General features: G+C 35.0%; 5 protein-coding genes across 8 annotated transcripts; 4 read left to right on the top strand and 1 right to left on the bottom strand.

Moving 5' to 3' along the window:
• Window positions 1-16: 16 nt before the first annotated feature.
• On the top strand, window positions 17-2,769 carry LOC111808788 (GroES-like zinc-binding alcohol dehydrogenase family protein). Its single transcript, XM_023694964.2, has 6 exons — window positions 17-363; window positions 477-585; window positions 1,210-1,301; window positions 1,437-1,695; window positions 1,769-1,912; window positions 2,476-2,769. Exons 1-6 carry the CDS (start codon window positions 17-19, stop codon window positions 2,566-2,568), a joined length of 1,044 nt encoding a protein of 347 aa, XP_023550732.2. The 3' UTR covers window positions 2,569-2,769.
• A 708-nt stretch (window positions 2,770-3,477) lies between these two features.
• LOC111807998 (large ribosomal subunit protein uL16) lies at window positions 3,478-6,041 on the top strand. Of its 2 annotated transcripts, XM_023693750.2 has the most exons (5): window positions 3,478-3,633; window positions 4,388-4,889; window positions 5,000-5,081; window positions 5,687-5,764; window positions 5,854-6,041. In XM_023693750.2, the coding sequence occupies exons 1-4, from the start codon at window positions 3,624-3,626 to the stop codon at window positions 5,753-5,755; spliced, it is 663 nt and encodes a 220-aa protein (XP_023549518.2). In that variant the 5' UTR covers window positions 3,478-3,623; the 3' UTR covers window positions 5,756-5,764; window positions 5,854-6,041. The 2 variants fall into 2 exon arrangements, with proteins under 2 accessions (XP_023549518.2, XP_023549517.2); XM_023693749.2 differs by having other exon boundaries at window positions 5,687-6,041.
• Window positions 6,042-6,368: 327 nt separating this feature from the next.
• On the top strand, window positions 6,369-9,474 carry LOC111809375 (uncharacterized). Its single transcript, XM_023695826.2, has 3 exons — window positions 6,369-7,070; window positions 7,401-7,673; window positions 8,980-9,474. Exons 1-3 carry the CDS (start codon window positions 6,489-6,491, stop codon window positions 9,241-9,243), a joined length of 1,119 nt encoding a protein of 372 aa, XP_023551594.2. The 5' UTR covers window positions 6,369-6,488; the 3' UTR covers window positions 9,244-9,474.
• A 442-nt stretch (window positions 9,475-9,916) lies between these two features.
• On the top strand, window positions 9,917-13,972 carry LOC111809025 (thioredoxin H-type-like). 3 transcript variants are annotated; one of them, XM_023695338.2, is made up of 6 exons: window positions 9,917-10,198; window positions 11,601-11,681; window positions 11,797-11,876; window positions 12,544-12,669; window positions 12,742-12,864; window positions 13,551-13,972. In XM_023695338.2, the coding sequence occupies exons 3-6, from the start codon at window positions 11,856-11,858 to the stop codon at window positions 13,683-13,685; spliced, it is 405 nt and encodes a 134-aa protein (XP_023551106.1). In that variant the 5' UTR covers window positions 9,917-10,198; window positions 11,601-11,681; window positions 11,797-11,855; the 3' UTR covers window positions 13,686-13,972. The 3 variants fall into 3 exon arrangements, with proteins under 3 accessions (XP_023551106.1, XP_023551107.1, XP_086973134.1); XM_023695339.2 differs by lacking the exon at window positions 11,601-11,681; XM_087117008.1 differs by lacking the exons at window positions 9,917-10,198; window positions 11,601-11,681; window positions 11,797-11,876 and adding an exon at window positions 12,344-12,469.
• MES17 (methyl esterase 17) lies at window positions 13,936-17,871 on the bottom strand. Its single transcript, XM_023695337.2, has 4 exons — window positions 17,542-17,871; window positions 17,288-17,428; window positions 14,682-14,816; window positions 13,936-14,356 (listed from the first exon to the last, which is right to left on the bottom strand). Exons 1-4 carry the CDS (start codon window positions 17,809-17,811, stop codon window positions 14,057-14,059), a joined length of 846 nt encoding a protein of 281 aa, XP_023551105.1. The 5' UTR covers window positions 17,812-17,871; the 3' UTR covers window positions 13,936-14,056.
• Window positions 17,872-23,630: the final 5,759 nt, after the last annotated feature.

Genomic DNA, 23,630 nt, shown 5'->3' on the forward strand with positions numbered 1-23,630 from the left:
AAATTGAGCTTACAAAATGGAAGCACTGGTCTGTAGGAAGCTCGGAGATCCAACAACATCGGTGCCCAGCGATGATAATTCTCCGGTGGTGCTGAGTAAAAATCATCCGATTCCGACGTTGGATTCTCCGACGTCAGTCAGAGTTCAGATTACAGCTACAAGTTTGAATTACGCCAATTACCTTCAGATTCTAGGGAAATACCAAGAGAAGCCTCCTCTTCCTTTCATCCCTGGTTCTGATTACTCTGGAATCGTCGTTGCTGTTGGCTCCAAAGTTTCCAAGTTCCGAGTCGGAGATCGCGTTTGCTCCTTCGTTGGCGTCGGTTCTTTTGCTCAATTCGTCGTTGACGATGAGTCACGACTGTATGTTCTTTCTCGCCATTGACCTCCTTTTCTTACGTCTGTTGCTACAGTCATGAATTTGCGCTGAAGCATATCTCTTCTCTGTTTGACCTTTTTTCATAAACAAACTGAAGATTCCGAGTACCTGATGGATGCGATCTGGTGGCCGCTAGCGCACTTCCGGTTGTGTTCGGGACCTCGCATGTTGCCCTTGTACACAGGGCCAAGCTGGCTCCTGGACAGGTATTTTTCTTCTCTCTGGTTCAGATGTGTAAATTTGTTGGCGTCTTCCATGGATTCATCTCTAAGCACAAAAAGCTGAACAAAAGTAGCATTTGTACATTAGATTTTGCATAGCAATCTAAACAAAAACAAATGAATCAAATAAGAAATTGGAGAAAACGATCTTATTCGTAATGGTGTCCTCAAATTCTTGTAAAAAGGCAAAATATTCTTAGTACCTGAACAAATTTCTTTGCACCATTTTTCTGCGTCTCTAGCAAACATTTTGAGAATTAAGGTATTTCTGAAACATCCTTTTTAGATTGAACCACGAATGCTACTTTTTCAATCAATCAAGTCCTCAAGTCCTCGGGATGCAATCGACCATGAAATTTTGAACGTATACTTTGATCTCCGGTCTCCTTTTTGTGTTGTCACAAGAGTAGATATCTCTCTTTTGAACTTCATTATTAGTCGTTGTTCACATTAGAGGTACAAATTTCTCTTTTGGCTCAAGTTCAATAGCCACAGGCCAGCATTTGTTCTCAGATTGTTGTGTTCTCAAATATCTAGACTTGTGGATGGAGTATCATCTTTAAACATTGGTAACGCAATAGTTCATGATTATAAAATGAAAATTTATAGGTACTGTTGGTTCTTGGGGCAGCTGGAGGCGTCGGCCTAGCTGCTGTTCAAATCGGTAAGGTCTGCGGTGCAGTTGTTATTGCAGTTGCTAGGTAAACAAGTATTTCATAAATCAACCATCAACTCTGTCCAAAATTTCTTCTGTTATTTCCTGGTCCCCTTTCACCTACTCAAACAAGGTTATGATACAGCATATAATGAGATCTGTTCCTTGCATTGTCTTTCAGGGGAGCTAAAAAGGTAGAGTATCTCCGGTCCTTGGGCGTCGACCATGTAGTAGACTTAAATCATCAAAACGTCATTGAAAACGTGAAGGCCTTCCTCAAGGAAAGAAAACTTAAAGGGGTTGATGTTCTGTATGATCCAGTTGGAGGAAAGCTGACAAAAGATTCAATGAAACTTCTAAATTGGAGCGCAAACATTCTCGTGATCGGGTTTGCGAGCGGGGAGGTCCCTGTTATTCCCGCAAATATAGCCCTTGTTAAGGTAACCTCTTTGTGTTTTCCTTCTATCACCATTTACTTTCCCATGTTCAATCTTTTTATTACAATATGAATAGAACTGGACGGTGCATGGACTTTATTGGGGCAGCTATAGTATACATAGACCCCAAGTTCTTGAAGAATCTATGAACGAGCTATTATCCTGGTTATCGAGCGGATTGATCCGAGTTCACATTTCTCATATTTATAGCCCACTAGAGGTGAGTAACCTTTGAGCTTACTTCAATTTGCCACTGCATTAGATTCTAATGGTTTTTTTCACTAAAGGAGTGTTTCATTCTTTGGAGGATTCACTATTTCTCCTCTCTCACACACATTATGTTGATGATTGTAATGGTGCATCTGAAGTTAGTTTGAGTACCGTAGAATCTACTTTTAAGCCTATGGAAACGAGCTACTGGTTCATAAATTGTGAAATCTCACGTTGGTTGGAGAGGGAAACAAAGCATTCTTTATAAAGGTGTGGAAACCTCTACCTAGCATATGCGTTTTAAAAACCCTGAAGGGAACCCGAAAGGGAAAGCCTAAACTTTATAAGGCTGTTTTTGTTGGAGCTAAGATCTTTGAGTCTTAGCTCACCCGTAGTTGAGTCTAGGCATTATTTATCTTTTTAAAGATTGGAGGTTGAAATCTTCTCACTATGTGTCGTTCGAGAGTCGAAAAAGTGTACTTAGCTGACATGTAACGCACTATCTTTCGTGTTCAGTGTCGGATTATTGTCATGGTAAAACGAATTGACATACTCATCTGATTCTTTTCACAGGCCAACCTTGCCTTTTATGCCATCAAGAACAGAGAAGCTGTTGGGAAAGTAGTGTTGGTATTTGAAGACAAGACCATGAAATCGAAGCTGTAAGGGATTCAACGTGGATATGAGGAGGAAATGGTAACCATAATGTACTGAAACTCAAGCTTTCCTTTTCATTACTTGTAGACTTCGAAAATTGTAAACTCAAGCTTCCGTTTTCCAAAGAAATAAGGCTTTGAAACGTAGAAGAAGAAGCCCATTGTGTATTTGATTTTTTTAAAAACACATCTATTTGATACTCAATTCCAAGGGGCTGTGAGTTTCTCCTTCTTTATAATATTTTAGAATACAACAAATAAGAAAAAATTGATTAAATGAGATCTTTAAAGAAATTAGTACATTCCAGAGAGTTTTCTCGACTAAAATGCGTATCTATCATTACTCATAATACAGAGAAACAAATGATTCGACACTATTTGGAGCTTCCCGTGCTTGCTTGTCTCGGTTTTTAATGTGTACAGGTTCGTGTTGAGCATTTTAGGCTAAATATGACAGTTATTTCATATTGCATAACGTTAGCATACATGACGTTGACAATGGATGGATTGAGAAAATTTTTGAACTAATTCAAAATTTTGGGTTGGTGGGTAATCCGTGCAACTTTAATAGATTGAATTGTCAGATAGTTTTCAAATATTAAATATTTTTAGGTGGTATTCGATACAAATGTTAAATATTATTAATTTTTATAATAAACTTAAAAATAAGGTAGGGTTGGATTGAGTTGTATCCTTAATTTCGGGTCTGGTTGACCAAATAAAAAAAATGTCGGGTCTGGTTGACCAAATAAAAAAAAAGTCAACTCGTGAGCCAATCCAAAATTAAAAATTCAACCAACCCGAATGAAAAAATTTCAATTATATGAACCCCCTTCTTTTAAGTTTAGGTACATTTTTGCTATATACACCAATTTTTCCATCAGTAAATTTTATTTTATTATTTGTGGGTTGGGCTTTTTACAGGGAATGCTTCTGGGCCTTTCCAAAATGACGGTTTGGCCCTCCGTATTCTTTTCATATATAATATAAATTAGGTTTTTTTAAGAGGGACGTGCGGACGAGGTCAAGTTTGAGTAGAGTAGGACGAGATAACGCGCGCCCGCCATGGGGAGAAGTACGTAGATCCTTTCGTTTCTTCATCTAATACCTTCTTCCATGTTTCTCTCTTGACTTGTATTTCGCAATTTTTGTGCTTTCCTCAACTTAAAATGTAGATACAAATTATTCGTCGTTTTTCTGGATGCAATCTCATAATAACAGTTAGATTTTGAGAAAAGTTATGGTCTATCAGCGACGAGCGTCATTTTATAGTCGACAGCACATTATACTGCTGGAAATGGAAACATTTCCTCTAGTTCCGATTGGAAGATGTTGTGATTTAATCCTTTATGTAGTTTATCAAGATTTTTACGATGTTTTTTAGCAGAAGGGCAATATGGTGCTGATTTTGCAATCGGCATTCAATCACGCATGTCAAATTAATGAATTATCGTGTAGTGTTAGCATCTAATGTAAGGCAGACTTTAAAAGTAGTTAAACCTCGCGCCCTTACTAATTTTCAAGTTAGACAATAAATGCACGGATTGGGGTTTTCTATATACATGTAGGACTACTATTATTGTTTTTCTTTATTCGCTTTTCAGTTGCGACTGCTTATTATTTAATAGGGTGCATTTTCTCGCTTGTCAGAGTATGTAAAATAAATTTGTGCGGACATCCTCCCGATACCCATGTATGAATGGTCACAGTCCTGAATGATTTTTGTGTCAACTCATTGATTATAGTTTGATCTTGATAATTCTGTGCCGGCTCTACTTCACCTACAAGGTTGTTGCATGTTATTCATTACCTTGCATTCTTTATTATAGGACCTGCTAGGTGTTACCGGCAAATTAAAAATAAGCCTTATCCAAAATCCAGATTCTGTCGTGGTGTCCCGGATCCTAAGATCAGAATTTATGATGTTGGAATGAAAAAGAAGGGTGTGGATGAATTTCCGTTTTGTGTTCACCTAGTAAGTTGGGAGAAAGAAAACGTGTCAAGTGAGGCTTTAGAGGCTGCTAGGATTGCCTGCAACAAGTATATGTCTAAGTTTGCTGGGAAGGATGCTTTCCACTTGAGGGTCAGGGTGCACCCCTTCCATGTTCTGCGAATTAATAAGATGCTCTCATGTGCTGGGGCTGATAGGCTCCAGACTGGTATGAGAGGTGCGTTTGGCAAACCACAGGGAACCTGTGCAAGAGTTGCCATTGGTCAGGTTCTTCTTTCAGTTCGCTGCAAGGATAGCAACAGCCAACATGCACAGGAGGCTCTCCGTCGGGCTAAGTTCAAATTCCCTGGTCGTCAGAAGATCATTGTCAGCAGGAAGTGGTATGCCTCTCCTATTGTTTAGTGCTTTTGTGGCTTGTGGAGTTATGGTTAAAACGTTACCAATACGATTCTTATTGATTGAATGACATTTTTCGAATTTCCTTTTTCAGGGGATTCACTAAATTCAGTCGGGCTGATTATCTTGCTTACAAGGCTGGGAACAAAATTCTTCCAGATGGTGTTAACGCCAAGGTAAGCTATATTGCATTCTGCCAAATGCTTGCTTTCCAGTTGTATAAATTGTTCGAACGTCTTGGATTTTTTCCATTTGTAAGCACAAGAATAGATTTCGGTTTAGCTATGATTACAAGACGTTACATTTATTTTTCTTTCTTTAATGTGAATTTAGATTCATTAAAAAAGCATCTGTCGAGCATCGATATTCCTTGCATGCATGCTATAAAAGTTATTTGGTTGGGACGTGAGTTGTGGGATCATGTTCCCCGGAGCATGGGACAATGATTTTTGGTTCTTCGTCACTGAGAAAGTCTGATTACATACATCCTTCTGTAACTACAGTATTCCTTTCCTCATATTTTGGTTCTTCATCACTGATTAAGCACAATTACAGCCTTTTTTTTCTTCCCTTATATCTCAGTGGAAGAGCTTCTTGCAACTCTCCTTGATAGGACCCATCTTCTGTGATCATTTAATATCATCACATAATGTTCTATGTTTCCTATCAGAAAGAACAAAAAAATGAAGCACGGTTTCATAGTCAATGTTTATTTCGTTCGTTTATATTGATTTTATTACTTCCTATTTGTTGCTGATCGAAGCGCAACTGGTCTTTTCAGCTTCTTGGATGTCATGGACATTTAGCAAACCGTCAACCAGGAAGAGCTTTTCTACCTGAAACTGCCTAAGATCAGCTAGTTGTTTCAATTTGTCATTGCTATTCTTTTACGATTTTGACACTTGAACAAGTATTTACTCTCATATCTTGTTTGTATTATTCTGGCAGTTTTATTGGTTAAGAATGTTGGAAATACCAAGGGTCGGGTTTTAAGTCTAAAGTATCGAAGATGGTTCCAAACAAGTTCATTTCACTCCAGAGATAGAATTTTAGTTCCAAGTATCAATACATGTAGAGCGTCAAGATAGTTCCACTACCATTTAATGCAAAATCTAGAATGCTTTATCTTTTTGCAATTTGATACGTTTTTTTTTTTTTCTTATAAAGTAAATTGAGTTACAAAATGAAATCTAATTTTACTAACTATATAAACTTTTTAATGGGCCTAAAAATAACTTTTGGATTAGCAATTAGATGACTATGATAAATTAGAAAAAGTAAGTAAGAATTACTTGGAACGCATGCCAAACCGTTACTAAGGATGGTCATAGTAATGTGGGAATTTACATTTTTATGCACTTCCTGTCCGCCTATTTGATAATTGATGAACCGAACCAAGTGGCTACGGTTGGTCCTCTTCAAAACCGGCCCGGTTTGACTGATTCTGCGAGGGAACCTTTTCTTTTTCTTCTATTCGCTGCGATCGTCTTCCCCTCTGTGTTGTATCCAGTTTTTGCTTGGACCGTACTCAAGAACTTCACTGCAAGCTCTCCTGCAACGTTCGCAATCTCTCCCAGGTCTTCATGCTTTCCAAATTCTCTAAACCCTCTAAAAGGGTTCTTGAGGGTCTTCTCGACCTCAGGATCAGACTCCATTTCAGTCATCATCCGGTCAGCTCCTCCAATGGCCGCCCTCTTCTTCGAGATCCAATCATCAGAAATTCCTTCTCATCTTCCTCCTTCCAATCGAAATTCTCTTCAAATCCTGGTCTGTCCCAAATCCTCTATACTCCCAAGGTCACTGCCGGGAATTCTTCTGTTGCTACTAAATTGAATGCCTATCGTTCTGCTTCTAGGTTTAGATTCTTCTCTGTTAAGACTCCAGGTTTTGGGGGTCAAATCAATGGTAACTTTGCTAAGAAGGTCCTCGATAAGCCCGCTGCGGCTGTTCGTTCCGCATTTTCGCGGTACCGCGAAGCCATAGGGTTGCAAATTGAGGCTTTCTTCAGGAGAAACTATCTAGTTCTACTCGGGTTTGGAGCAGCTTTAGTTTGTGCATTGCTCTGGAGGATTATGTTCGGTGTTGCGAACACCTTTGTTGGCCTCTCTGAAGGCATGGCCAAGTATGGATTTCTCGCTTTATCTTCAGCAATCGTTGCTTTTGCTGTGAGTTTTCTCTTTAATCTCTTCGCTCCGTGTTACCTTCATTTTCTAAGAACATGATTTTTGATCCCTTTGCTTGCGCTGCTAATGATTGAGTTAAGATTAAGATCACAAACTATCCTTTTGCTTACGCAGAGATTTTTTTTTTTCCCTATATAAATCTAGAATCCATTTGTTCTTGGGTTGAGACCTAGATTTATTGTTTATCTTGACCTTTTCTCCTCACTCCAGTTTGTGAAAATTGAATGTTACAGCTATTTTTCTGTATGAAGAATTATATGATTCTTTGTGGATTATCAATGTTGAATGTTATCTACCCTTTTTCATTTCAAGGGCCTCTATATGCGTTCTAGATTCACAATTAATCCTGATAGAGTTTATAGAATGGCCATGAGAAAGCTCAATACATCAGCAGGAATTCTTGAGGTTATGGGTGCCCCTCTTACAGGATCAGACTTGAGAGCTTATGTTATGTCAGGAGGAGGGTTAACTCTGAAGAACTTCACGCCAAATCATAGGAGCAAGCGGTGCTTTCTTATCTTTCCCATTAGAGGCTCTGAAAGGAAGGGTCTAGTCAGTGTTGAAGTCAAAAAGAAGAAGGGCCAGGTTTGCTTTTATGCTCGCCACTTGTTTTATACTTTAAATATCATGAAGTTGTTACATCTTTTGAACCTTGAAGAATCATTTTGGTATTCTTTCTTGACGTGAAACTATATATGAATTCATTGAATTTCTGGATGATCATTATATATTTCTGAGTTTTTTCTTGTGGAGAAATATCTATTTTGGCTTCTCTCATTATTGTTACCTTGTTGTGAATGCCTGTTAATTCATGATATGCATCAAGAGGTTATAAGAATGCACATTACAAGAACATACCCGTTTGTTGTAATTTGATTTCTCAATAGATCTTTGATAGGCAGCTGAAGTGGATACGTGAGTTAGTTGACAGAGATTAGCTGCTGACATTGGTAAGTTTGAGTGTTGAAATGTGGTGTAAAAGGTTTGTTGACCATGAATTAAAAGTTATGACGGATATGGTGAGAAAATTATGCAAATATAGGGCTAGAGTTGTGCGAAAGAGAGTCGTCTCAACACACCTGCACAGAACGGCTTGCTCCTACTATATTTAAGTTGACAAGTAACTTGTACTATATTAGATTTTAGGTATATGGTTATGTGAGATCCCACGTCGTTGGAGAGGGAAATGAAACATTCCTTATATGGATGTGAAAACCTCTCCTTAATAGACGCGTTCTTAAACCGTGAGGCTAACGGTGATACGTAGTAGACTAAAGCAGACAATATATACTAGCGGTGGGCTTGAGCTCTTACAAATAGTATCAGAGTCAGCTAGCGAGGACGCTAGACCCCCAAGAGGGGTAGATTATGAGATCTCACATCAGTTGAAGAGGGGAACGAAACATTTCTTATATGGGTGTGGAAAATTTTTCCCTAATAGACGCGTTTTAAAACCATGAGGTTGATGGTGATACGTACCAGGCTAAATTAGACAATATCTACTAGCAGTCGGTTTGAGCTCTTACAGGTTATTATGGCTTGAACCTATTTTCTCTGGCTTGAACCTATTTTCTCAATCTCATTTGCTAATTATGTTGGCTTTTACCGATCCTTATGTCAACCCATGATAGTTGATATGCGACCATTTCTGAAGAGTGGTACAGGTTCTCACCATAAAGAGATCCATTTGTGCAAGATGTGGACCCATGATTTAGAGTCGCAAACAAGTGTAGAATATCAGGGGAGATCTGTATCAATCACAGATTTTCCTTTCTTCAAACAATAGACCATTATTAATTTTCAAGAAATCAAGTTATATTTATTAGTTGTGAAGTTTATAATGAAGAACAGTTCTCCTGATCTTAATGCATGATATTGTCTTTATTTACAGTATGATATGAAGCTACTGGCAGTTGACATTCCCATGGCATCAGGACCCGACCAGCGGTTATACCTGATCGGAAACGAAGAAGAATACAAAATAGGTGGAGGGTTGATTTCTGAGCTAAGGGACCCTGTTGTAAAAGCCATGGCTGCTACCAAGGAATTTGATGATCTTGACCAAAGAGAGGAAAAGGAGGATGCAGAGAGAGAACTTCAAGAGGCAGAGAAAAAGCACAAAGAAGAGATCGAAAAACTCGAGAAAGAACGATAAGCTTTTCTTGTTCTTTCGATCTTCGTTGTCTTCGTATCAATTCTTTGGAGCTGTTTCGAGTTTCCAGCCTCATCTTAGAACAATCTAACTTGGTGTTATTAACCCCAAATCTGTATCTTCTTGGAAATTTTCAAGGTTCGCTGTGCAAGATTTCGTTGAATTCTGAGTTTTCAGAAGGATCGTAGCCGGAAGTCAGTTGAATAAAGCTTGCACAACATACTTTCTTGCCTCTGATTTTAACTAATTTTTATAATTTAATATTTAATTTAGTTATGACCAACCTATTATCATATATAAAATTAAAAAAAAAAAAAATTAAATTAGACGTTTAATTTATAATTTAAGGTTTAATTAGATATAACCGTCCTATTAGCATATATAATTTGTTGTCATGTTTAGGAATTAAATATTTAATGTTTAATTTAGTTATAGGCAAACTATTTAGCATGTGTAAAATTATTAATTTAGTTATAATCACCCAATTAGCATTAAATAACTTATTTAAAATATATTAAGGGGGCAAAAAGGATGAAGCAATTTTCTCCCGCCAGTTCTTAGTATAAATAGGTTTAGCATTGCCTGAATCCACAAATCTCTTTTTCGCATGTTCGCTCTCTAACAGATTTGAACCTAAAAAAAAATTGGAGGAGTCTCTAATTTTTTATTTAGTGGATCGATAGAAGCTGTATTCATCCGATCGTTACAGATGGAGGTTGATCTGTATTCTGATCCCTCGCCGCAAAAATTGGCTTGTTCTTCTCGATAATTTTCCCTCTGCTCTCACATTCTTTGTTCTCCTTCAACCAATGCATTTCAGCCTTAATTAGAAGTTTTTTTCTCGAAATTTTCGTTTTCGTCTTTGTCCTCTTCCTTCTCTAGGCGCTGCTTCTCCTGAAATCTCAGGATCGGCTTCAATGATGAGTTGTACAAGATGCTGAATCAACGCTATCCCAAGGTAATGATGATCTGTCCATGTTTTTGCACTTCTTTTGGTTCTGGTAGTCGAGATTCGTTGTATGGAGAGAATAGGGAGGTCCGTTGATTCGATTAAATCTAAAATTCGTAAATATGATAATTCCTTTGCGCTCATTGATAATGATCCATGCGTATTGTTTTTCTTATATGTTTTTGCTCTCTCTGATTCCGTATCCTTGGTTGAATATCTGCATCTCATATTTGCTTCTGAGGTGCTATGAAATCTCTGCTTTGATGCTATGCGGCCATTGCCGTGATGGATTCCCCAGTTTTCTCTGTAAATTTCGAAGAGAGACCGTTTTGTTAATACTTGAGAGCTGTTTTGGAAACGGTTCTTTTTCGTATTTATTTCCAAAGTTAGTTTTAGGATTGTGATTTGAAAATTTTATAGGAACTAATGCATTGACATCGAGATCTCTGTCCGTGATTTTGGAAGATAACTTTATTTTATTTTTGTAAAACCGATCATTTCTGGAAACACACTTTACGAAAAGAAGAAAAGCAATTTTGAGAAATAGTTAACGAACATGATTGTTTCGTTCTTTTTCCTTCAAACAAGAGGAATGTTAGACTAACAGTTTCGGGATGATCCATTGGTTTCAGTTTCTCACCACCATTTCATTAATAGATAAAAAAGAAGGTAGTTTTTATCTTTCAAGTCTATTAGAACAAAAATAGTTAACAGGCATAAAACCTGTACCATCAACCTAAAATGTTTGAATCTCTTACCTTACATATTATTGAATTATATATATATATATATATACATATTCTTTGTTCCTTATCTTTGTTTCCATGAATAAAAAAAGAGAGTTAATTCGAAATTGTTTCTTGTGAAGTTCAGGTTTTAGAATTAGGTCTGAGATACGAGAAACAAAAAAAAAATGTCAATTCTCCTATGAAAGGTTAGCTCAATTGGTTACCTCCTAAAGAAGGAAGAAAATCCATCGACTTTGTTGAACTGAAAAAAAAAAAATGTAACTATTATAATGACAACAACGGATGCATCAACTGCTAGGACATCTTCCTCCCTTCACCTTCCTTTCACGTCTTAAGGCCACGGTCCAAAAAATTATTGGTTTGAGTTGACTTCATTCTCTAGTTTAAAATCGGTGAGCAAAGAGAATGGGAACATGACTTTTGCTATTTGATGTTTCCATGTTTAGGATTTCATGATCTTGCATTAGATACCAATATAGTTTTGTTTCTTGCTCGTGCTTCGTAAAGGCATACTTTGTTTGAGTTTGAAGGTATGTTACCTTTCTTGCGAGGTTAGTTTATAAATGACTAGTTCGTTGGATTTTAGTGCAAAAATAGATATCTTATGAATGGGAATCTACCTATGCCCTCCTTGTCTCATCTTAAGAATGTTTATCATATAGGGCTAGAACAAAAATGACAATTGCACAAAGCAAAAGGAAAAAGAAGTTCAAAATAGAGTATCGTGAAAACTTGAGCAAAGTGTAAGGCTTTTTTCTTCAAGTTTCCAGTGCAACTGATTGCAGTTTCCATTGGAAAATGAATTAAGATCTAATCTTACATGTATTCTCGACTGATACATATCATGCAACTTAACAGGTGTCCTGTTTGGAAACGACCTTAATTTTTTCAGACAGAGATTCGATTTTGCATTTTCAATGGGAAGCTGCTGGACTAAGGTAGGCCTCGCTGGCAATTTATCTTTTATATTATGTTTTCAAGGTCTTGATTTCTCGTATAGTGTTCTCTGCTTTATTTTGTTTGCTAGCCTCGCAGTTTCTGGCATGCCTTTTGTACATTTTATTTTTATTCATCAAGTTCATGGTCATCATGGGTCCACATAACCAAGTGGAGGTTTGAAAATAGCACTTCGCTTCTGTAAATTCTTACTTGTTCAGAATCATACGAGTCCACTGAATTTTCAGAGGATCAAATTTTCTCTCTTTCAAATATCATAATATCTGAACTCTCTCTTTCACATAGATCTTTTAAATAAATCTACTTTAAAGAGATTTATCCTGAAGATTTTATTCGAAGTTCCACTGCTCCATGTCTGCTAATGGTCAGTATTGACTTATTCCACTTTCCCTCATTTACATGATCAATGTTAGAACCTTAGATGATAGTGTTACAGTGGTAGTATCCAAGTTCTCGTCCTTAAGACCCATCCTCTGAAAAATTATTGGACATGAACATGATCGTATTCTAATTATTAGATGTATGATTAAACCATACTTTTTAAGTTCTGTGTCATATCTCCAACGGGATAATGGTAAATGATTCTGTTTCAACCTAATCAATTATTTTTTCATCTACTGAGTTACATCCACACTTGACATTTTGCAGCTTTTCAATAGCGATCAGAAAGACAATGCCGTCAAGGAGCAAGTTGATAGCAAAAACGTACACCTCATTACGTCGATTGAGAAGTGGGAGGCGAAGCTTTCGGAAGCAACTAAAGATGGCAAAATTGTAAGTTTCTCCCTCACTTGTTCGTGGTGAAGAAAAATATACAGAGTGTTTTATGTTTAAACTATGCAACAGGTTGTTGCAAATTTCAGTGCACCATGGTGTAGACCTTGTAAATCCATGACACCAGCATTTTGTGAGCTTGCTGATAAATATACTTCCATGGTATTTTTGGCCATTGACGTCGATGAGCTAGCTGTGAGTAAATCCATCTTTTGGTTACCCTTCGTTTATTTATATAACTGCGAATATGAATCTAGCTAGCTCTCCACTGACGGAGTGTTCTTATCCATGACCTCACACTTTCATTTTTACAGTTTGTATGGTTTTTGTTTCTTATTTCTTCACTCTCATTTTCTGTTTTTCGTTCGTTTGTTTGTTTCTTGTTTTTGGAAAAAGAAACATAAGAATTATTTCTTGATTTTTGTTTTTTTAATTGTATACAGTTGTGTTTGGTAACTATTTTTTTATTTTATCCTCTAAAATTTCAAAACTATCATCTTATATTTGATTTTTGATGTAGTAAGTATTTTTTTTTAATAAGAAATGATAAATTAGTGTGTTTAAAAACTATAAACAAGAAATATGATACTAGATACTATAAACAAAAAACTAATTTTGGGAATTTTCTTCTGTTTTTCTTTTTCTCTTTTTCTAGTTAAACTAGAGAGATTTTGATTGGTGGACGACATATATTTTAATTTATTGAGTTGTGAAAAGAAAAAAAAAAAGAATTGAAAACATTACCAAAAAAAAGTGTCCTAAATCCTAATTTAAATTGATAATGGTATAGTTTATTGTATAGTATGGTGAGTTTTAGAAGTTTGTTAGACTGAGGTCGGGTGAGGTGGGGTTTTTTAATTTTAATTTTATTTATTTTGCAGGAGCTCAGTAAATCGTGGGACATCAAAGCCACTCCAACATTCGTGTTCTTTAAAGATGGTCGCCAAGTAGATAAATTAATAGGAGCTGACAAGTCAGATCTGCAACAGAAGATAGCTGCCATGGACGAGGCTTGATACTTTTTCTTCCTCATTTACTGATACATAATAGAACACCGAAAGCACAATACAAATTCCCATAACAAAACAACAAGGAAAACAAAAACAAAAAAAAAAAAAGTGCATTAGGGAGGAATTCTTTTGTGCTTTCTTACCCAATTTCAGTGAGAAATTCGTTCCATGCTCAGAGGATAAGTCATCATTCTTTATGGTTCCTTGCTTGCAAGAGAACACGATGTACTGCTGTCAAATGCACAATTTGAAACAATTACGAAGCACTATATAATTGTAGTTTTATTGTTGAATCACAAGAATTTTCAGATGTTCTTATTTTAGCATAAGAGAGAGAAAGAGTGTGAAAATGAAAAATGCCCTCTCCCTCCCCTTGTTTAGTTACATGCCGCCGTTGAGGAGGCGGCAGCAGCTGCAGCAGCTTTTACGAGCAAGCCAAAGAGCAGAGAGGGGTTGGAGAAAAAGGGGCTGTGATCAGTATCCATTTCATATACGATTTCGGGTAGCCATTCCCTTATCATCGCCTCTTGTTGCTCTGGTTTTATTACTCGATCGTACGTTGTTCTTATATACACTCGTTTCACCCTATCCAGCTCGCCGTTCTCCTCCCTAAACCGAGCGGTCCTTAATGCGAGGATTGGCCCTGGCCTCAATAGCATGGAGGCCAGTGTCGAATCCTGAGAATCATTGATAACATCAAAACACCGGGTATCACGATGGAGGTTAGATACAATTGCTTCTTAATTCATGGTATGTTTGTTTGGGATGGCATGTTCAAAATCAAATCAATTTTGGCAGCGTAAGATCAAATATTAAATAGATTTTGACTGGTCAAAGGATTTTAAATGTTTTAGAACACTTTCAGGCATGTTTTTAGGATCAAATGCAATTATATTAAAAATCTCAAGGCAGGAAAGGATCTCGTGGTTGGATTGGGGATGATTCCAAAACTAAGAAACTATTTTACTTTATTATTATTTTTATTTTTGTGGGTTTCGGTACCTCGTGGGGACTCATGTGATAGATGATCTTTCGCTGGAGTTCCCTTTTGACGACAGCAGTGGTGGGAGGCTGTTGGGGTCCTTGTCCAAATCCTACGTCGTAAGCATCCCCAAACTCGGATAAATCTGGCACTCCCTGCACATTTGACCAAAACAAAAACAAAAGGTAATAATCATAACGGAAATGGTTAACTCGTTAATAATGACCTAATCATCTTAATCTCATATTATATAATATAAGAAAAGAAAAAGTAAGTAGAGACCGGCCCAACATATTATGTAGGACACGGGAAAATTTTACTCCCCTACTGCTTAGGGCGCGTGGCCCAATCTAGAATTGCAGCGGTTTTTATCCAAAAAAAAATAGTATCCCACCCTATCCCCTTCCTTTTCATTAGAGGGTAGCCTCCAATCCTTCCTTATCACTCTCCCCTAAACACCTCAAGTTCAATCAATCGTATAGATCGGGAAATCCGGTGTATATATATTGCAACTTTTAGCTACAAAAGATCTTCAATTGTTTCGCTCCTTCCTTCTTCATTAGGCCTCCTCCAAGGGTTTTCCTATGCCTTGGGAGTGTTTTCGGTACCAAAACTATTCCAAGGGGGTTGGTAGCAAATGAAAGGAAAGAGATAGGTGTGGGAAGAGACTAGAGAGAGAGAGAGAGAGAGAGAGAGGGAAGGACTAGAGAGGTTAAGCTCAATGAGTAGGGAGAGAGGGACATTGACAGGGAAAGGAATCAAGGGTGGGGGCACTATTTCTCTGAATATAGAAAAAATAAAGAACTTGAATAAATAAGACATGTCAATTTTGGATTGGGGTAAATGGGCAGCAGCAGCAGGAATTCCTGTGTCCTATGTCCAATCAGAATCAGAAGGGAAAATAGAATGGCATTGCATTGTATTGTATTTTCCTTGATCATTAAAGAAATTAGGCTTATAAATGAAAAATATGAGTGCACACGTGAGAACTGTGAACTGGTGAAACCTGTCGGCTCCTCTTGAGTCTTGAGCACACTATTACCTTCCCGACTTTGAGAACTCCAACTGGCCTTAACCTAATTTTGACTTTCTTTCGTACAAAACCACGGAAAATATTCCAAACACTGTTGCAGCATACAGAACATACTTTAATTACATCCTCATTTAATATTCTTCTAATGGAATGTTTGTAATCTTGGATTACATTGATATAAGCTATATTTAAAAATTAAATCTACCTATAAGCTATAATTAAAAATTAAATCTACCTATAAGCTATAATTAAAAATTAAATCTACCTATAAGCTATAATTAACTACACTTACATAATTCTTTCTTTAAACAGAGTACATTGACTTTTTTTTTTTTTTTACGACCAAAAAGATTTTCATTAATTCTTTATAATATTCAACTTTATTAAAATTATTAGCAGACAATTTTATAATTTTTACAATCCTACCTTGCCACCTCATCTAAAAAAACACAACCTAGACAGGAACAAAGATTTAATTTTCAGAAATATATGAAACTATTTTTCAAAAGTTGAAAACTAAATGGTCAGATTTTTAAGCTAAGAAACTCAATAAAATTTTAATTCTAAACTCGGAAGTATTAAATTTAGAAATCAGAATTTAACTCTTAACTAGAGTTTGTATTTTACTGTGGCTGTAGCACAGAAAATTTACACCACCAAAAAAAAAAATTCACCACATAAAGGGGGACATGTTCTTGGCTGCCTATGCGGTTCCACCGTACCGATCTACTTCAGGATAAAAATCACATCCAAGCAAGCTCAACTTTAAATTATTAATTATGTAATCTTTTTTTTTTCCCCCTTTTCAACTCACAATTTAGGTACTATCGTTTTGCTTATGAATTACTAATCACTGGCTAAATATAAACTATGAATGCTAATTTTTAAATGAATTGTAATAATCTACAAGAAATTAGACCTAAATTATGGATTAACTTAAACGTAGCTTCTTTATTAATGCATCATTTTCTTATTTAAAAGGTTGAAAAAGAGTTTCTACTGACGTGGTGTATTTTTTTCTTTTTAAGAAAAACCTCCAAATTCATGTAACCTCCAATAAATAAAATGAAGTAACCGACACAATGAAAACTCACCTGAAATAAATTTTGCTACCAGAATTATTCAATATAATGGAATCGTTACTCAGACTATTATGAGTCAGAGTGAGAGGATGCCAATAGTCCTACAGTTAGAGGCGAAATGAAATGCTCAATTCAGCAACCAGCTGGCTGGTGGCTGTCCTTAATTCATTTTCCTAATTAGAAGACAAAACGGTTAGACTTAATTGATTGATGACTTTGAATAAATTGGCACTTAGCAGCCGGTGTTTTTCCTGCCTCATGCGATTTGCGATGAGAGAAAGAGCCTTCGATTCCACTAATGGCCAAAACTATTCACACGATTCACTATCATATGACCACCACCGGCCGGCGACGAGTTTCACAAGAACCTCGCCGTTCGGCCGGCCAACTCGTAAAAAGGAACGCTGCACTAATACGCCTAGTTTTACTTCGATTAGGATTTGTAAACACACACACAAATTAAGCATGAGTTTATAAGAATTAAAAGTAGTGAGAAGAAGAATTTGTTTACGTTTTTGATATCTTGATCAGTCTGGAAACCAAATCTCAGCATCGTCGCCGCCACATACACCGCCAAACGGATTTTCTTTGCGAATTTGAGCGTTGCTTGAGTAACACTTAATCCTCCGGCGCTATGTCCAACCAGAATGATCTGTAAAAATTTTCGACGATCTCTGAATCAATCAACTCCACTCGATCGTAGTCGATTGAGGAACAGAGACTTTCCGGCAAAGAAATAAATTAGAAACGACAAATAGACATTACCTGTTCGTTTTCCGGTAGACTGGAGACGAAATCGAGCAGAGGCTTATTGTAATCGTCGAATTTGACGACGGAATTCGGATCGGATAAATCAATTCCAGCGCCTTTGAGATCAATACAGGTGACTTTGAAGCCAGAATTCTCCATTAAGCACCTGATTTTGTACCAGCACCATCCTCCTCCACTTATTCCATGAACGAGCACGAAGTGCGGCGGTTTCTGCACTGCAACAGAGCCCACTGCACTTGGCGCCAGGTTTTCTTTCTCTCCCATGGCGCTCTTCAAATATTTACGAATTGGAAATCATGATTACAAATGTGTGTGCGGGTATATATATATAGAGATGTGCAGTTGAACTAGTCCTTGAAATCATTATATTGTTTTTTTTTTGTTTCGGACCTTTCAGGATTTAATTATTTATATTTTATTGTTACTTTCAGTTCCACAAACGTTGAAAAAACTAGAGATTATAGACAAACGGCCTGTGATGCAGTTTGATCATCATCATACACATCATGAAGCCATTGGACGGTTGAGATTTAATCCCAGCGATGACGGCCACCAAACAGTCTCGCTCATATTTAGCCTTCTGTGTGTGCGGCTGTAGGGAATCACATTCTAGAATTTGTTAGCAAAAATAATATAATACAATGGAAGTTACCCTTTTTTCCTCCTCCACTGGATTTAATTTAGTATTTATATTTTTAATAAAATTTAAATTTGACTTTTTTTAAAAAATCAAATTAGGTTAAATAATTACCATAATTCATAAAAATAAAAAAATTAATGTGTAAATGTATTTATATATTTATAAATGGAATGTTAATATAGATTAATTTTAAAAAAAATTATAAATTAATAACTATTTTCTTAATAAAAATCAACAAAGAATAATATATTATTATTATTATTATTATTATTATTATTATTATTATTATTATTATTATTATTTTATCATTGAAAAAAGTGATGTAAAAAAATAACTCACCTTTATAGATAACCCTATCTGAGATCCACGTCCACTACCTGATATTAATTACAACGTTATTTATGTAAATTAATGTGAAATAGTTAATTATATAAATGATTTAATGATGTATATTTATATTAAATTAACTATAACATGTTAGACTCTAACCAACATATGATATTGTTCACTTTGAGCATAAACTCTCCTGGTTTTGCTTTGGGCTTCCTCAAAATGCCTCATACCAACGGAGAGTGTATTCTTCGATTATAAACCCATGACCATTCCCTAAATTAACCGATGACATGGTTAAGTTTAGGGCATAGCTCTGATACTATGTTAGACGAACACGACTCTCCACAATGGTATGATATTGTCTGAACATAAGCTCTCATGCCTTTGTTTTGGGCTTCCTCAAAATGCCTCATACCAATGGAGAGTGTATATTTCGATCATAAACTCATGACCCTTTCCTAAATTAATGGATGTGGGACACTTTCATCCAACATAACAATCTTCTTAATCTTACACGTCACATAAATGGTCTAATTTTAATATTATATTTACATTATTTTTAAGAATAATTTAAAATTTCAATTTTATACAATTTATTTATGAAATTAGATAATATGGACATATGGGGATGGGAGACACGTCAGCAAAATAGTAGAAAAAAAAGGCAAATATTTGTTGGGAAAAAAACAAAACAAACAGAATATATTAAATGCAAAATTTATTTGGATATGTTATTATTGGAATCCCCTGTTTTGAGGCGTTTTCGTTTTCTTTTGTTTGTTTATGCCCACTTTGCAGCCTCCGACAATATCCTCATTCATTTTCTTTTGTTGTATTTAAAAATAAGAATTTTGGATTATAATACAAAATAAATACTTTTTTTCAATATTAATTTATATTATCATTTAATTGCCCACCTAATCTTTTTATTTTATTTTAATTAACTACCATTAATACAATTGGCTAAGATTAATGTTTATCTACAACCTGGATTGCACTCATCTTTTACCATCTAATTCAATTATATCAAAATTAAAAAGTTTGTTATATAATTAAATTAAATTTTGTATTTTTTTTTGTTTTAAAAAATTAATAATATAGTACTTTTCCTAATATTCCAATCAATAATTTCAGAATAAAATTAATTAAGAATTTTAAAAAGTGAATAAGTTAAAAGTTAAAGAGAAAGGGTGGGAGTGAAGAAATCTATGCCACCATTTTTAATGTAATAAACGTTTTTTTTTTTAAGAAATAAACAAAATTAAAATTAAAAGATTTTTAAGAAGTCAAACGCCGGCTATTTGAACAACTTTGATGACGTGTTAAGGAATGCCGGCAATGTTTAAATACTTCATTAATAAAAATTGGGAGAATATAAAATATAATTTTTGAAAATATTCATTAAAATTCATTTGAAAATATAATATTTTTTTTTAATATTTCACTGTCTTGTTTTGATTAAAATTCATTTTTAATATGAAAAATTACTTTAAAATATGAAAATTCAAGCACTAATTTTTTTTATTTACTCCAAAATAATATTTATTTTGATCTTTAATTGATTGTAATTGTGATTAATTATAATTATAATTATAATGTATTTTGTTTGAAGGTTGAAATTCCGTCCATACCCTCCTGTCTAGGTTAAAATTGGAAGGGTAGTATTATTCCTTGTCTTGTTGACATGAATATGAGGTGCAAATTGTATGAGCAATAAATATAAACAAACTTTTTCCTTTTGAAAAAAAAAAAAAAACAAAAAAAATGTTTATAAAATAATTTAAAATGTGAAAGTCAGAAGAAAGTAGGATCACACACGCAAGATAAAATAATAATAATAATAATTAAAAGAGTGCATTAATTGAAGAAAAATTAATTCGTAAATGTTAAGCTATAGTTCAGGTGATTGTTGGATTAAATTACGTATTTAATTTTTAAATTTTGAAGTCAAATATATTTGGATTTAAAATTTTCAAAATTATAAATTTAATTTGAACTTAATTTTTATTGCATAATTTCATTAAATATATAAAATTTTGAAGGTTATAATTTTTTTTTTCTAATTATTCAATAAAATCCAAAAAATAGTCGATAATTATTCAAATTTGTAATTTAACTAATTTTAATCCACTTTAAAAAAAATTTATTGGAGTATATAAAAATATAAATTATGAAGAAATGTTAAAAAGAATAAAGTGAAGGCAGAGATAAAAGGAGGGAAAATAATTGGAGTATTATTAATATTGTAATGTATTTAAGCAGCTTTGCCTTTTTTTCCCAATAGCTACTCACTTGAGCTTTTAAAAGTCATAGCAACTGTGAGCTAAGCCCTTCTGCAACCTCAAAGGAAAACCATGCTTTGTCCCAACTTTTCAACAGATTCTTTCCCCCTTTTTCCCTAATTATTAAAATATTATACAATGTCTATATATATATATATATATATATATATATATATATATATATATAGGTTTATGTGTATATCTATAGGTTTTTAAGTCTCGAAAAAATTGAAATCTTTCTTATTAGAGAATCATAATCGATAAGACGTTTGGTGATAGAAATATGAACCCTTAATCATTCAAAGGAATCCTTAACGTGCAAGTACCCTAAATCTTCTCGTTACACCCAGATATTGAGAATTTATTTCGTGTACGGAATGATGAATATTTGTGAGACCCCACATTGGTTGGAGGGGGAATAAAGCATTTCTTATAAGGGTGTGTTTAAAATTATGAAGCTGACGACGATTTGTAATGGGCCAAAATAGACAATATCTACTAACAGTGGACTTGCACTGTTACAAATGGTACCAGAGTCAGATGATATGTCAGTGAGGACACTGGGTCCCGAAGGGGGTGAAATGTGAGATCCCACGTTAGTTGGAGGGGAAACAAAACATTTCTTAGAAGGATGTGAAAGCCTCTCTCTAATAGATGCGTTTTAAAATCGTGAGGCTGATGACGATTTGTAACGAGTCAAAACGGACAAATATGTGCTAGATATTTTTGGTACTTGAATTATTGGGAACGGGTCATCATGCATCCCTTTAAACCCTATCTCGAGTTATAGTTCAACTTCAAAAGTAATATTAATGAGGTAAGAGTTAGGCATTGAAGCTTGTAGAGAAAGCAAACTATAAATAATACAAGCAAGTATGACTGTAAAGTGTCAAATTGAAGCAAAAGTGCCTTAGTGATGAATGACACAAAATGGGTATGATAATTTCTTAGGTGCGTGGCTATCTTAGGGTATCCCCCACATCACTCTTCCTCTATTGGCCTCCTTGGTTCAAGTCTATATATGGTTTTAACTCTTAACATTCCTGCTTTTTTATTCTTATGCCTGTCTTCAATTTACATCGCTGTAAAAAAGTGACAAAAAAAAAAAGGGGGGGGGGGGGGGGGGGTTAAAAGTAAAAACGTACGTTACACAATTCACTACAATAATATCTGTTGAGAGAGCCTGACATAAAAGATCGAATGGTTAGCATCAATTTTATCTCTTAAACGCGAACCAAAATTGATCTTGAGAATGTTTGCATAATCCACCCACCTGAATAGTGTGAAAATTGATCTTGAGAATGTTTGCATAATCCACCCATTTGAATATTTATAATCAAATAAATTACAAAAATGGAGAAAGAGTAATAAATGGTTTCCAGTAACCACGGGTAACAATCAAATATTTAGATATTTATCTTGTAATAAAATATTAATTATGATATTTATGGTAAGCTATAATTTAGTATTTGTTAGCGAATTTTAAATTAATTATTATTATTTTTTTGTTTTAAAAGAAGGGTGAAGTAAATTGGCCCATTTGAGGAAAAGAAATAGAGGGAGAGGTGGGAAGGCCACGTTTGGTTGTCTCCATGAGTGGGTAGCATTCTACACATGGCATTGCTTAAGCATTTTTCCCCACTTCTTCTTGTAACCTTCAAAAATTCTGCCATTCTTACAAATATATTCTATCCTTCTTTTCCTTCCACTCTACTTTTTCTTTCTTTTATCTATCATATATCTTCCTCCATGTGGGTATCTATTCAATTCTAAACATCAACCCTTCCATCTCCCATCAAACTATAACAATAAAGTTTCCTTTTGTGAAAAGAATTCCGCTTTCCGTCTTACCGATAAGCTTTTTACTCGTAAATTAACTTAATTATTGAACTGACGGGTGGCTTTAAAAGTAAGTGTTAATAAGTTGAGTCAGTGTTCAATAGATTGATGGGTTAAGTTTGACTTCAATCTATCAACTCGGTTGATGCATGTTTATTTCAAGTTACTAGCTTGTTGATTTCACGACACTTTGATACCACTTGTCACAATCGCACTCTTGATGGCAGCGGACTTGCGATTGTGCGGTACTCACTTTCCAACAACAAGTGAGTCAAGCCAATTCGTTCTTATGTCGCCTACGGTCAAACGACGTATGATTGAGTTTCTGGCCTCAGTTTAATATAAAGTTTTAGAAAACGAGAGTAGAGAGAGATTTTGAAAGAGAGGTTATATAAGCAAGCAAAAGAGTAACAACAACGGCTCACAGTATAACCTTGGGCAGTAAATCTATAATTGAAATTTTATATTTTTTTATATAAAGGTTTGTCTAGTATTATTATGACATGGGGAGTTATTGTCATTTTCTTGTCTAGAGGCCATTAGGAGAAACTTTGTAAGAGAGATTTTGTAGTGTGAGACACTGAGAGATACGCTTGCAAACACTTTGATTACAGTGATTGCCTCTCACCGGCAGATCCCGAACCATTAAAACAAAATTGTTTATGGGGATGACGGAAGGCATAAGGATTATCAAAAAGATTTGTAAAATAGAGGAAATTTGAATATTGAAAATGGGTTGGCGCGAAGAACAAAGAGGACGGTCCAATCCATATCAGAAGAGTGGACCCGGTTCGGTAAATAATTGAGAGAAACGTCAACTTAGTGGCCCATATCCCCCTTTTTTCAAAACTTTCCCCATTTTCCCGCCTACTTTTATTAATGTTTATCTATTTTAATATTTATTATACATTTTCTATAAAATAAAAATTATTTTTTAATTTTTTGTTCAATAAATTTTCAAATTATTATTATTTTTATTTTAAAAAATT

The sequence above is a fragment of the Cucurbita pepo genome, chromosome 13 (genome assembly GCF_057944985.1).
Source record: "Cucurbita pepo subsp. pepo isolate OVF chromosome 13, ASM5794498v1, whole genome shotgun sequence".
Taxonomy (NCBI): Eukaryota; Viridiplantae; Streptophyta; class Magnoliopsida; order Cucurbitales; family Cucurbitaceae; genus Cucurbita; species Cucurbita pepo.

Excerpts from the sequence above, each read along its gene's own strand:
- LOC111808788 (XM_023694964.2), top strand. The coding sequence starts at position 17 with ATGGAAGCACTGGTCTGTAGGAAGCTCGGAGATCCAACAACATCGGTG. Across the intron at positions 364-476 it reads GTTGACGATGAGTCACGACT|ATTCCGAGTACCTGATGGAT; the intron begins GTATGTTCTTTC and ends AACAAACTGAAG. Across the intron at positions 586-1,209 it reads CCAAGCTGGCTCCTGGACAG|GTACTGTTGGTTCTTGGGGC; the intron begins GTATTTTTCTTC and ends GAAAATTTATAG.
- LOC111807998 (XM_023693749.2), top strand. Across the intron at positions 4,890-4,999 it reads ATCATTGTCAGCAGGAAGTG|GGGATTCACTAAATTCAGTC; the intron begins GTATGCCTCTCC and ends TTCCTTTTTCAG. Across the intron at positions 5,082-5,686 it reads CAGATGGTGTTAACGCCAAG|CTTCTTGGATGTCATGGACA; the intron begins GTAAGCTATATT and ends TGGTCTTTTCAG.
- LOC111809375 (XM_023695826.2), top strand. The coding sequence starts at position 6,489 with ATGCTTTCCAAATTCTCTAAACCCTCTAAAAGGGTTCTTGAGGGTCTT. Across the intron at positions 7,071-7,400 it reads CAGCAATCGTTGCTTTTGCT|GGCCTCTATATGCGTTCTAG; the intron begins GTGAGTTTTCTC and ends TTTCATTTCAAG. Across the intron at positions 7,674-8,979 it reads TCAAAAAGAAGAAGGGCCAG|TATGATATGAAGCTACTGGC; the intron begins GTTTGCTTTTAT and ends CTTTATTTACAG.
- LOC111809025 (XM_023695338.2), top strand. The coding sequence starts at position 11,856 with ATGGGAAGCTGCTGGACTAAG. Across the intron at positions 12,670-12,741 it reads CAACTAAAGATGGCAAAATT|GTTGTTGCAAATTTCAGTGC; the intron begins GTAAGTTTCTCC and ends ACTATGCAACAG. Across the intron at positions 12,865-13,550 it reads TTGACGTCGATGAGCTAGCT|GAGCTCAGTAAATCGTGGGA; the intron begins GTGAGTAAATCC and ends TTTATTTTGCAG.
- MES17 (XM_023695337.2), bottom strand. The coding sequence starts at position 17,811 with ATGGGAGAGAAAGAAAACCTGGCGCCAAGTGCAGTGGGCTCTGTTGCA. Across the intron at positions 14,817-17,287 it reads CTGATCAAGATATCAAAAAC|GGAGTGCCAGATTTATCCGA; the intron begins GTAAACAAATTC and ends TCAAATGTGCAG. Across the intron at positions 14,357-14,681 it reads ATCACATGAGTCCCCACGAG|GATTCGACACTGGCCTCCAT; the intron begins GTACCGAAACCC and ends AATGATTCTCAG.